Source organism: Triturus cristatus, chromosome 6, assembly GCF_964204655.1.
Source record: "Triturus cristatus chromosome 6, aTriCri1.1, whole genome shotgun sequence".
NCBI lineage: Eukaryota > Metazoa > Chordata > Amphibia > Caudata > Salamandridae > Triturus > Triturus cristatus.
In genome coordinates, this window is record NC_140589.1 from 1853809894 (window position 1) to 1853824313 (window position 14420).

The 14420-nt window shown below is 48.6% G+C and overlaps 1 protein-coding gene across 2 annotated transcripts in view; it reads right to left on the reverse strand.

The window, feature by feature from the left end:
* Positions 1-5192: 5192 nt before the first annotated feature.
* The window catches only part of LOC146822197 (uncharacterized), a 331935-nt gene continuing 322707 nt past the window's right edge, over positions 5193-14420 (reverse strand). For both annotated transcript variants that reach the window (XM_085609434.1, XM_085609435.1), the window contains one exon: positions 5193-5484. In XM_085609434.1, the coding sequence (XP_085465560.1) occupies positions 5456-5484 (29 nt within the window). In that variant the 3' untranslated portion in view covers positions 5193-5455. The remainder of the gene's footprint in view (positions 5485-14420) is intronic.

A 14420-nucleotide genomic window follows, 5' to 3' on the forward strand; every position in this document is an offset into this window, starting at 1 on the left:
CCCACCAAGTCTTGTTGACGACGAGGACAGCGGTTCGACTGGAGGGCCGGAAAAATTGGGTGCATGCCAGCCACACAAAGAAGGTACCGATCCCCTTACCAACCGACGGTTGGGTGAGAACTGGGATTTCGGCCGAAGAAACTGAGACTCCTTTGCGCTTTGTGCCATTTAGCGACGCTCAACTTGTGGAGGAGGATTCGTCATTGCCAGATCCACAGGTGGAGACATTAGTAGTAGAGAACCCAAGGTCCGACTCGTCATCTGCTTCATTGAACACTGTTGCGCCAGCTGAACAATTGTTCGTAGAGCAAACTCGACCTGGAAGAAGTCGATACTTTCTTCGTTCAAGGACTAATAAAAAATAACAGTATAGTGTTTTTTTTATGTTACGAATATTATGGACAATTACATCCTTTCTTTCTGAGTTTTTGTGCTTTCCACTGCTAAGAGACTTGTAATAAATTTGAACGTTTCGAGGAAACCTCGCCATCCGGGTCACCGTAGGGCCGTGCGGGTACTTCTTTCTGCCTAGCAGGTTTCTGACGCTAGGTTGGTTACTTTTGTCGATCTCTGGGAACTCCCGGGGATTGACAATCGCTACTCAGAACGAAGTGCGTCAAGTACGTCACGGACGGTTTGTAGAGGATGGCATTCTCTAAGCTAGTGGACGAAGAAAGGGTGTCAGCACAGAGATCAGAGTTATGGAGGGTTGTACGAACAAAATGTTTTCTGTTTCAGGTGTTTCTATTGTTCCTAACTGTATCTATGTTATTGGTGGGTGGAGTGTATTTCGGAGTATCGCAATTCTTGCCTTCTGTTTCACCTACCTCTTCTCTTAACCTAAGTTCCCTCACCACTGTCTCCCCACATTCCTTTCATCCTTTGCCTCAACATGAGCAGGTTAGACGTGCGGAATTCATGAATAATTCCTTCGTTCAACTCCTACATCAGCATCAGTTGGTGGTGAATACTACCAATTGTTGGGTATGTGGGTTAATGCCACACACTATGGATAGGGGTATTCCGTATTTGGTCCTTCCATACAGCTCTCAGGGTTCAGCTCGAGCATTCCAAACTATGTTCCGCAGTGCATTAGATTCCTACCCCAGTCGAGAGCCACGGTCTGTCAACTTTGGTCCTGGGCCGTACCACAAGCCTTTGGCGATAGCCATAGCAGATCTGGATAGAGATGTTTTTGATGCATCACTCATTCCAGATGAGGAAGTACAGGCCTATAAAGACCTGAGTGAGACTGAGTATAGTACGTCAGTGGGTGATAGACAACTTAAGAGCTCGTCCCCAATATGGATTGTACCGCACCTTGGAAATTTCTGCTTGCAGGGTTTGGGTCGAAATCCGAGAGCACAACTTGGGAACAGTGCTTGCACTGAAACGTATGTCCTACCGATGCTCTCCTCCCCTGTTTTTTTGACTGCTAAGGGCACCTATTTTGTGTGTTATGAACGCGCATATACATGGTTACCCCGTGACTTTTCGGGTACCTGTTATATTGCGAATCTTTTACCTCCGACCTTTACAGTTGCTTCGGACTACCACAAAACTAGAGTCGTGAGAGGCGTCATTAGCAAAGAGGATACTGCTGGTCAAGAAGCAGGAGACTTCTTTAAGGGTTTCTTGCCGTTTTGGGGACCTATGGTTAATAGTAGGAACCTAAGACAGTTGACCCGTGTGGTAGAGTCGACTGCTAATGTTACTGCAAATGCCCTTGGTAATCTAACAGCTGAACTACAGGCGGATAGACTCATGACGTTGCAGAACCGTATGGTTCTAGACGTTGTTCTTGCAGATAGAGGGGGCGTGTGTAAAATTATCCATTCGAGTTGTTGCATTTTTATTCCTGACAATGCTCCAACTGTTTATCAAGCCATCTCGAAGTTGCACAAGATTTCCGAGTCCATACACGTGGACGAAGGTAATTGGACGCTCCTAGGATGGTTTTGGGGCCTGATGTCAACCTGGGGTTGGAAGATTCTAATGATCGTAGGGGCTGTTGTAGCGTTTCTGTTCACGTGTTGTCTTTTGTGTACAGTGTGGTCCTGCCTTATGTGGCCTATGTGCTGCGACGTGTATAAGGCGGCCATCTGTTACTAAGGAGACATTGATGAATAGAATGATGTTCCAGCAGCAGCTGAACGACCTGATGAATATTGATATAGATTCCGATCTTGACTAGTGCTTGCCTACATGAGGGCAAAAGGAGCGTCTGAGGTTCCGTGTGAGACGGGACGCCATTTTTTTAATGGTGACGAATATGGATGAGTTTGGTATCTATGAACCGCAAATGACGAGTATAGTGGGTGTACGAAGTTTCGCAATACAGCCACGTATGGTTCGCCTCATTTTTGGGTCCGTTCATCCGAACCCTCGGGTTCCATTTTAGATACAGCGTCCATTTTGTTTCTTGCCCTCAGGTAGCCAGCGAACGGGCTTTTTGTCCGCTTCGTGACCCTGGAACTCTCAAGCTTACACGAAGGACACGTGTTCCTTTGAGGTGACTTTTACGATGAGGGAAATGACACAACTAAGGCAGATGGCCCTGCTCGAGGCTCATCTTGCCGCTCCGGTCTATTGTTTCAGCCACGCATACATTAGACACGAGGTCTTTGACCCCTCTATCGAGTTTCCTCTATTGCCCTCACACTCTTTTCTAACCTGTTGTGCATCCTTGTCCTTTCCTTACATCTGTTTTTCGTCCTTCCTCTTAATGTGTTTATGGTTAGGATGGAATGTGTTTATTGCGGAGGGGATATGTTTTTACAGTTGGGAACCGGCAAGACTGTTGTAATTATGTTCCGGCCTCTTGAAATATGAACGCGACCCTTTTGAAGTTTATTGTGGGAACTGAGTTGTAACCTTTGTTCACCATACTGTGCTATGGCCAAAACCTGTATAAAAGGAGCGATCCACTTCTACGAATTTGAAGCAGTCTCCGAGAACCTACACGTTGTGTACTTCTTGTGACTTCTGTATCCCTGCAGTAATAAACGCTGATCTCTGACGTCGCTGGAAGTGTCCCGTGTCTCTGTGTTTGGTACGCCAGAACAGGTAACCCACGAAGGTTTCAGGTGCTGTTCCCTGGCACCGCTGGGTCTTAAGAATAACCCAGTCCTTCAGGAGGGGTAGCTCCTGGACCTGAATAGGGCTGTGCCTGGCAAGGTGAATGCTGGCTCCACCTCCCACTGTGCGTCTGATGGCAGACCCCCTCTTTCTGAAAGGAAGGATGCAGCCTGGTAAACAAAGTGCTCCAGGACTGGGTGGAACTAGTTCTGGCTGGGTTCAGTGACTTGTAGCTTCTGAGAACAAAGACTTTTGGGGTATAAATATCTGTGCTGAAACCCCTACAATTTGTATTGCTCCTGGACAACAAGAAGAACCTCTGTCCGTGTAACTGAAAGAATCCGCAGGAGAGGACTGTCCTTGTGCTTGTGTGCTGTTTCTTGGACTGGCCTGCAGTGGTTACTACTGGACTTGTCCATTTTCATCGCATTGCATCAGGATCGTCGCTCCCTCACGGAGCGCCATTTCTTTTCGTCGCAACAAGATCGCACACGCAACAGGCTCGGCGCATCATCCTCCCTTAGCGGCATGGATTTCAACGCATCGCCGGCTTAGCGTGGAGAAGTTTGTCGCTTTGTCCTACACACAGATCAGCGCATCATCCTCCCTTGCGGCAAGGATTCAACGCATTGCTGGTCACGCGTGAGGAAAATCATCGCTACAACTCCTTAGCGACATTTCGGTTGCTTTGCTACAGAATCCAGGTATTTTGTGAGTAAAAGGGTTGCAGAGACCACTGCCTTGAACTGAACTCCTCTTTGCACACTTTGAACTATTTTTGCAGCATTGTTTTCCTAGTTTTGTGGATTTTTACTGTTATTGGTCTTGTGTTAAGTCTATATATAAAGATACTTATTTTTATAACTACTTGTGTGGTGTCCCTTTGTAGTGTTCCTCACTGTGTTACTGTGTATGGTCATAAATGCTTCACACACTGCCTCTGAGATAAGCCTAGCTGCTCGTGCTACGTTACCACAGGGTTAAGCAGGGGTTATCAAAGGGTGTAGCCCGCTTACTCTGACTTAGGAAGAAGGGTCCCTACTTGGACAGTGGCCAGCCATTGCCAACTAGAGACCCCCATTTCTAACAATCGCATTCGATTTTCTCAAGATAATTTCTTCAGAAACAATTTGCGCGTACTAATAATCGACCCAAAAAATAGTTTGGTCTTGTCAATCTTCAATCAAATAGCCAACTTAACCTCTCCCAAGTGGGATCTTCTCCGCAGCCGAACTGCCAGGATTTTACTGCCTCCTTCTTTGAAAAGACAACAACAAAGATGCATTATGATTTGTAGACTGCAATGGAGCACCTGCTGATCCTACCACCTATCAGCCTCCACCCTCCTCAATCTGTGGTGCCCCTTCTCACTCCATTTCACACCCCCAAGAACAACACCTCTTGGAGCTTAATCAAAACCTTGGATGAAAATATGATTCTCAAAACTCTTACAGCATTGAGACCATCTACCCACTTTAGTGACCCTTTGCCATCAAATTTGTTTAGTGAGATCTGATCATCCATCTATACGCCCACTATGTGCAAGGATAGTCAGCGCATCACTGCTTCAAGGCTCTATCCCAGACTGCCTAAAGTCTGGGCAGGTTATCCCAATTCTGAAAAAAACTACTGCAGATCACCGACCTTCAGAACTTCCTCCCAATTTTCAACATTTTGACTCTGGCGAAGCTCATAGAGAAATGCATCCATGTCCAGATATGTAACCACATAGAACAATTCCAACAACTAGACCAATTGCAATCCGGTTTTCAACAGGGTCGCAGCACTGAATCCGCACTTACCTCACATTGTGAATGATGAACTAAAAATGTTAGATCAGAATAATTCATGCCTTCTGATCCTCCTTGACCTATCATGATCTTACAATACTTTTGAAAATTTGAACATGGCTGCTTACTCGACCTATTGGAAAATATGATGGGGCTATCAATGGCCATCCTAAACTGATTCGCCTAATTTCTCCACAATAAGGCATAGGTTCTATATTATGTAATACAATCATAAGGAAACAAGGCCATGTAATAGAATGAGGCTTCACTGGAACATTGTAACGTTCATGATGTTACATATCAATAACTTTCTTAATAATTGAATGAAATTTGTAATCAAATGTACATTTTTTAATAAAGCTGAATAATTATCCTTGTATCTGAATCAGTGAGCCCGCGGCTGACATTAACACTAAATGAAGTCTTATCCCATCATTATTCCAATCTATGAGGCAGTACAACTGGTGAGCAGAGCATCAATATCCAACGCACATCCTTGCTTCAAACTAAGAATGTGGACTCTCCTATTGGTGGGTGGAGATGGGGAACCTGTGGAACCACCTTCTTCCTGGAGTAGGGCATGAGCTTCATTTGAAGATGGATGCTGTGGGGGAATCTGGAAGCAAAGAAGAACACAATGAGTAAGACACAATCACAATATGTGCACGACAACACACACTGAGAAAAGAGATTCTCTAAATAGCATGCACTATGTGGTTATTTGCATATTTGTTTAAGATGTGTCACAGGCCATATAAACTTTAAACCAATTAAAAATGAAACAATAATATCAACAGGAATTTTACTGAATATGCAAAAATTAACAGTGAACAACATCAGTCTCAAATTGAAAACAGAACTGTGACTGATCATTTTTCTATAAAAGATCCATTAAGGAATATTGATCTGTTTTTAAACACTTCCATGCAGATTCGTATCAAGCGTAGGATACTACCGAGCTGCTTCGTAGCCCTTTTTATATTAGGTATACCCCTTAATTACACTCCCTGTGAATGTACAACTTCATTTCATTAACCACATTTAATACCACACACTTCAGATCATCCTGCATGTCCCTCCAAATAGCTTTTACCATGGGTTGTCCCAATAATTCTTTTTACTGTTGAATGTAGCTAATATGCAGTCTTTTTGAAAATGCTTCCCATGATTCGTTTTACTTCCTATAACTTCATTTCATTTCACTAGATCTAATTTAATGTCCATGTCAATTCCATGAGGCTCCATGTGATCTTTGTTGCAAGACGTTTTACAGACACCAGGTGTGGGGAATAGTTACTGGGCCACATTAAAGAGGGTATGTTCAGAGGTATACTTACATTGAGGGGCCGATTCCGATGCTGGGTCGGACAGCTCTCCGAGAGCTGTCCGAAGCCTTACCGTGCGACCGACACGTACCCGTAGCCAGTCTGTCCTGTAGACGAAGTACGATGCGCACAACTGCCAAAAACCCGACCGACACGTAGGCTGTGATTCAAGCTCCATTCTCCGTCCGAGCCGTAACTCCTAACGCCGAACCAAGACGGCCGGAAGCAGTATCCATAGCAGTTTCCACCCTGACAAGTACTATGTGTACTTCCTACGCGCCGGACGGGTCGCCACGTATGGGACGTCACAGCATCCGGAAAACAAGCATATCAGCTACGATTCGCGCCACAACTCAATTCACGGCTACGAGACGGACCAGCTTGCAGCGGGTACGAGGCGGAGCAACAAGCAGCGTGTACGACACGAACACAACATGAATCCCATCGCGCAGGTCATACCAGTACTCTACATCTACGACCGGATCAGGAACCGACGCCGACGGCGCAGACGGTAAGTCAGACACCTACCACACAAACAAACGACACGTACCCGCAAAATGGCGCACACACACACAGGGGATCCACATCCTGGCCACTAACAACAGCCCACCATAGGGGTGAATGGCCAGCACCTCTACCGCCCCCACCCATAGGGCTTATGTTGCCCATCACCCCTGCCACCCCCACTCATAGGGGACCTGTTGCCCATCACTACTGCCACCCCCACCCATGTTCCCCATTACTACTGCTGCCCCCACCCATAGGGGACCTGGTGCCCATCACTACTGCTACCACCAGCCATAGGGGACCTGGTGCCCATCACTACTGCCACCCCCACCCATAGGGCTTATGTTGCCCAACACTACTGCCACCCCCACCCATAGGGGACCTGTTGCCCATCAGTACTGCTACCCATAGGGCTTATGTTGCCCAGCACTACTGCCACCCCCACCCATAGGGCTCATGATGCCCATCACCCCTGCCACCCACACCCATTAGGGCTTATGTTGCCCAACACCCCTGCCACCCCCACTCATAGGTCTTATGTTGCCCATCACCCCTGCCACCCCCAGCCATAGGGCTCATGTTCCCCATCACTACTGCCACCCCAAGCCATAGGGGACCTGTTGCCCATCACCCCTGCCACCCCCGCCCATAGGGGACCTGTTGCCCATCACCCCTGCCACCCCAGCCATAGGGACCATGTTCCCCATCACTACTGCCACCCCCACCCATAGGGGGACCTGGTGCCCATCACCCCTGCCACCCCCACTCATAGGTGATGCGCCACACATCCATCATACTCCAATATTAGGTATATTAGCAAAATACATCCCCCCTAACATCATGACAACAGTGTGTAGTCTGTGACAAATGCCCACAACAGTGATTATGACTTCGAACATACAATGTAACTAACAGCACATGTGTGACCAACAAATGAGTGTGCCCTACACAAGGCAAGCATCACCATAGCACTGTGTCAATGTAAAGAGAGCACCCCTCACTGTGTAGAACGAAAGTTAAGTGTGGGCTTCCAAACTGCAGCAGATGTTGAGCATTGTGGTGATGGGGTCTAAACCCCCCCTCATCACAGTGACCAAAAGGTAAGTCTCATCATGGTCAAGCTGAAAATAACAAACAGCATTTATGATCCCTGCTCCCAACACATTACACACTTCTGGGGCGAAGTAGTGGTTGTGTCCCATTCCCACAGAGATGTGGTGAGGCTAACAGTGCTGTGAAAACATAACACACTCTCGGACATGTGCAGACAGGCACCACACATGGGGGCTGACAATGCATACAGTGTACAATGACACAAGAGCAGAAGTGACCATCACAAAGCATACACACATCTCGAAAATAGACACACTAATCAAAACAATCTGTGTAGACTGTAGGTGTCAGCTCACAAACTCACATTCCATGCCAGCAATGGCACCTAACAACCAAGATGAATGCGCACAATGATGTGATATGACTCACAGGGACTGAAGGGTAAATCACAGAAACAGCATCCAGACAATGGCCCACAACAGCAATACCAATGCACTTGATGCAGATGTACAATCACAAACAGGCAACCTCACACTGCACATCTGACACAACATGTGTGGGTGTATGTCTCAGTATCCACAGGCAATTACACAACCCATGAGGGGGGTTGAACCACAGTGACACAGATGTGGACACAGTGCCATACTAAAGTAATCCATCATTGGGACACCCTTAGTGGGCAGCACAACAGACACATGTGACACAAGCGGAATGAACACCAACTAACACAGCAAGAGACTGACACACACCAGCACTACCCCCAGTGACCGGACATTGGGGTGACACAAGCATGCATGACACCTCCACTGTGATGACAAAGGCAGATGTCGTTCTAACCGGAAAACCCAGACATGTGTCCTGTTCCACAAACGTACATCACACATACACAAACACAAATCACTCAGCATGGCCCCTCATCCATGGACAAATGGGAGCTAGGGAACCATCCATGCAAACATGTACATCAGTCCACCCTCAACACCACACACCCTGAAATGCAACAATGCATCTGTGAAGCCCACATGGACACGTGATATTGCACATGCACCCATGACAAACACAGGTATGTTGGGAGGAACTAAGGTGCACAGACTCATCACACAAGGACAGTTTGCAACCCTGGGTAATAACAGACATACTGCACAGTATGCGGTACATGGCCATGACGTCAAAGCTCACCTAACCTTCAGAATACCTGCCACAGTCCCAGGACAATGCAGAAGCCAAGGAGAACCACAAGGCACACATGCTGACACCTGCAAACATTGCAGCCATGAACCCGACAAGTGGGAGCAGTCACACACACATACACATGTCTCAATCACTGAAAGGTACCACCTGGGGACAACTACATGCCTTGGGAAACCCTGACGGTGTCCCATCTGTGTCTGACAACATCATCACCACTCCGACAAATCCCAATGATGATACACCAATTCACAGTAGTGTGTCATGCACCCACACATCTGGTAGCCCATGGCAAAGTAGTGGGATGAACACAGTACCACTCAGCAAGCATCAACAACAGGAAACATATCAAGGGAACACTGCTTGTGTATGAAAAAGGATGTGGACACACTCACATGCTCATACAACACACAACATGGGCCCAGGCTATGTCACGGGACAACACACTTACTTGAGGGGACCCAACTCCTGTGGAAGCCCAGCTGTGCCAAACATATTCACAGCACGTCTCACTCATGTCAGCAGAACACTTGGTCAGTCAGCCATCAGTTACCACACATTAAAGGCTCTGGTCACAACAGCCTGGGTACGTGAGTCTCCCCTAAGTCATCTGCACATACTCAAAACATATGTCTAGCAAGTTGCACAGAGGACCCAGTTTCTCCTATACCAATGATGCCCACACCTGTAGGTCCAGTGGTGATGCGCACAAAGTCTGTGAAATTGACAAATTGGACAATGGGAAGCACATCATATGTGCATGGGTGCAAGTCAGAGATGTGACCATGCAAATGAAATGTTCACAGTGATGTCCACAAATAGTTGACCATGACACACCCAGGTAGCTGCAAAGGATGACATGGATACCCACCAGAATAGGATACATATCTCATGAACCACATGGAGTACCTCACATCAACACATCAGTATTCAACATTGGAAATCAAGCATTACAGGTGCAAGGGCATGTAAAAACATCATCAACATAATGTACAGCTCAATCAAGTTCACAGGGATAAAGAAAAAAGCTTTATTCAGCATATTAAAAGTTAAACGTCTGTTCAAACAAAAGGCCAATGGCAAGTCCATGGCCAAATGCCAAGGAGTGAACTAGAGTGACAACTGTCACACGTTGCTTGCCTGCACTGCTAAGGACCGGGGTCATCCCCTCGGAGGGGCATACATGGGGGCAGGCCATGCACTGCAGGGACAGGATCTGGGTGCAGCAGAAGGAGGCAGTGAAGAGGTGGTGGATGCAGGCAAGACACTTGCAACTGCAGTGGAGCTGACTGAAGTGGTGGGTGCAGTCACAACTGTGGGGCACAAGTCAGATCGGTTGGGTGCCAGCACAACCGCAGTGGGCAGGTCAGATGGAGTAGATTGGGTCCCCGCTGCAGTGCTCAAGTCAGACGGGGTGGTCATGGACTCCACTGCAGTGCCTACATCCATGGGAGTGGAATGGGGTGCAGGTGAGGTTGGCAGGACGGGGGGGGACACGGTCCCCACATCAGTGGCACTAACCGTCTGACCAGGTGTGGAGGACCAAGTGGTGGGGGGGAGAACCTTAGCATTTTGGGGATGGTGTATCTGTGGGTGGGGGAACCCGGGGCAGGAAGCAGCGGGGGAACCTCTGGAGTGGTGGCCAGGGGGATGGCGGACGGAGACTTTGCCTTGGAGCTGCGTGGTGGGGCGGTCTTGCTCTTCCGGCTACGGGGGGTCTTGCGGGTGGGGGTCTCAGTCTGACTGCGCCTGGGGGAGGGTGTCCGGATGTGAGGGGCACTCCCCTCTGTGTGTGGGGACTTCCTCTTCCCCTTGTAAGATGGATCTGCTGGGTCAGTGGGGAAGAGGCCAATGTCACAGAGGAAGAGCTTCTGGAAGATGGGGTTGCAGGTGAGGCAAGGGAAGGGGGCTGGGAGGGAGAGGTTTCGGAGGACTGCGGAGTTGTTCTGGGTGACTGTGTGTGTGTCTGCAAACCAGCCCCTGTGAGTGTGGTATCAGTCCCCTGCGCTTGCTTGTGTGCACGTCTAGACCTTGGTTTGTGTGTTTGTGTGCTTGGGACAGGTAGGCTGCTAGGTATCGTGGGTGGTGCAGGTGTAGGAGGGGTGCGGGACTGTTGGAGGAGGGACACTGCTGCCGTCAGGGAGGAGGCCATGGACTGATTGGTCCTCTGTAGGGCAGACATGCCCGATGAAATGCCCTCCATGAACAACACCAGTTGCGTCAACAGACTTGTGTGTCCGTGGAGCTGTCCCCTCCTGTGGTCGTGGATGTATCTGGATAGGAATAGGAAGAAAGAGAACAACATCAGTCACCTGCACTGACTGCACACACCACAGTGAGTACATCACATCACAGGACAAGCCCTGGCATCATCAGCTGAACACAGCTCAAAGTGCCAACACTGTTTAGAAGAAACCAATTGTCATTCTCAACATCAACCATGGCACACATATCCCTCCTTGACTTGCACACATATGTCTGTTGCATGTTGGATGCTAATACCCCAATGTGCCCACATGCACCACCTACACATTTGTTGGACATGCAAGTGAACATGTAGGAATATGTCACTATACACACAGCACATCTCTTGCTACTGACTCATTACAGGTGTCCGGATGAAGGGATGGGCAGAGACTCATTTCACATGCTTGTGATGCATGTCAGCAACACACACTATGATGTTCTCATGTCCTGATGGGCAATGCCACAATGGGGCGCATGCTGCACACTTGAACACAATGCAGGCTCACCCATAGCAAGTTAAATGCCATGGCACTGGCATGCCCTGAAAGTCATTCAACACTGTCTCCCGTCACAGGGGCAGGGCATCCAGACAACAACAATATGCACTGACTCACAATCCTAGCTCAGGGGTAAAGCTAACTCTGCAGATGACCGGCGCACTTGCCCATCCCCTGCAAACAACATATCCAGGACCCAGAAGACCCCACATCATGCATATCAGACATTTGAGTCTCTGCAAACACAACTCCCTGTACATTAACACATCACAGTCTGCCATGCATGTAACCCAGCTGCATGAAGGACACAGTTGCATACACCATTGTGCGCTGTCAGATGATCACACACCTATATGTCACACAGGTCTTGTCTCTCACAGTCACATCTCAGATGTTCAGCTGACCCTCTGGATCATGGACACCCCAGTTGTATGTAACAACAAGCCACACCCTAATGACACAGAGGCAGACACCTGAGGGCACATGTCACTAAGCACAACCTGTAATTTCATACACAGGAGTGGGATTACAGAGTGTTTCTAAATTTCCTTGAGGAGGCATGACTGGCCAGGTCTCCATGAAACAGTGTTTGGCCCTGGACAGTAGTCAGGTGGCTAAGCAAGTGTGACATACTTGATACACATACTCCTGAGGCCCCAAAATTGGAATCCCTTGCTGCATGGGTTTGTTTGGAATACCCCAGCCACATGTGGCGAGTCAGACCAGCAATTGGAACACATCTCAAGGGCACACACAGATCACATGTCAGATCTCAGGCACTGGGCAAACAATTGACCCACCCATGAAACACACAACAGAGTCACGGGAACAGATGCTGTCCGGTGGATGAAGCATAGCTGACTGCAGGGACACAGTGCCCTAGTGACACAAGCAACAGACTGTAGGGGCCACACCTGTGGAACAGATGAGGAGGGTGCATCACACAATTGAGGGACCTGAGTATTGGACTACAAGACCTACGTAATGTGGAAGTGTGACCAGGCCAAAAGACTGCAATTCTCATGTCAGACATAGTACACAGATTAGGCATGGACTTACCCCGTCCTTGCTGCTGTCTGGCCTTCATCTGCCTATCCAGGTCCAGGAAGACCACCGCCAGGATCCGGAGCATATGGGGGGTCAGGGTCCGGTGTCCGCCCCTCCGGCGCGGAGGTAACAGCTTCAGCTGGACTCTAGCTGTCCTCCGGGTCCAGCCCCAAAGGTCCTGCCACCTCTTCTGGCAGTTGCGGATCTGACGCTTGTAGACCCCCACCGAGCAAACTGCCCGGGCAATGGTCAGCCAGATCTCCCGCTTCTGGTGGGCATCAACCTGTGAGGATTACAAAGTTAAAAGTACATTAACACACATGGCCCAGATTTGTGCTGCACACATTTGGTTATACATGTCATCATCACAAAGGGAAATGAGTTACACAGGTAGTGCAACCATGGGGAAGGACAAATCACCTGCATGTCTGACATGTTAACAATGCCTGGGTGGTTTAAGCTTGCACTAATGCACTTTAGCAGCAGGACACCTGTTCATTACATGTACCTACACACTTTGGGTGATGAAAGTAGTCAGTGAGAATGCTTGCCACTGGTGTACACACTGCTAATCCTGCTAGTCAGACAACATGCATAATTATGAAGGCAGTGGCCTGCACACTCACCTGCTCCCCTGGTTTCCCATAGAGCTTGCTGTACTGTGGATGGAGGCCGTCCAGCAGGGCATGGTTCCCCTCCTCAGTGAAGGCTGGGGCCCTCTCCATAGTACGTGCCATTGCAGGAGCCAGAGGATGCAGAGACAGCAGCAGTGGTAGCAGGGATGTGGTCCAGTAGCATGTAGTGCAGGCAAGTGAGCTCCTTGGGGTCCAGCCAGCCTTATATCTGTGCTGCAGAGGCAAAATCTGTGCCATGTGTCCCAAGTGATAGGTCCAACACGGTTGCATTCTATGAATCTGGCCAATCCATGGAATTGTACGACTCGTACACGCCTTACGCATCGTTCAAATCTTCACTTTCATGAAACACTTGAAATTGCAACATTGTTGTAGGCATCCAACTGAATTTCTTGTGCACAACTCGTACAAGTTTTGAATCCGCATCCGTCTCCATGACAGTCCAGAGTCAATTGGTGCGCCCGGCTCAGTCAACTGACTGTACAACGCGTATTTTGAAAATACACATGCACCCGTCTCCATACGATTCAATGACCAAGGCGTACGCCTTTCTCGACCATGCCTGCCCAACGCATTTTCACCCGCGTCGGATCTCATTGCATTCAATGACAAAGCGTACGCACGGCTCGGTCATGAACCGTGCAATGCGTACGCATTGTCACCCACGTTGGACCTCATTGCATTCAATGACAAAGCGTACGCACGGCTCGGTCATGAACCGTGCAATGCGTACGCATTGTCACCCGCGTCGGACTTCATTGGTGTGACTATTCTATGGATTCAACACCCAATTACTAGCCAGGGACACATGTGCACACCTACCACACTACATCATTGGCCACACAGTGTCCCATGGCATGTAAGGCTGCATTCCCTGGGTGTTTGGGGGAGCACATTTGGTTTGTTGGGTGGCACTTTTGTGCAGCCACTCCCAGGCTGCGTACTTGTACATGGGGGCAGAATCCTTTGTGTGGTGTGCACATTACCACTATGATGTGCGATTGTACAGTAATGGGCATGAGTCACGGACACAGTTTCATGTTGTATATGTTT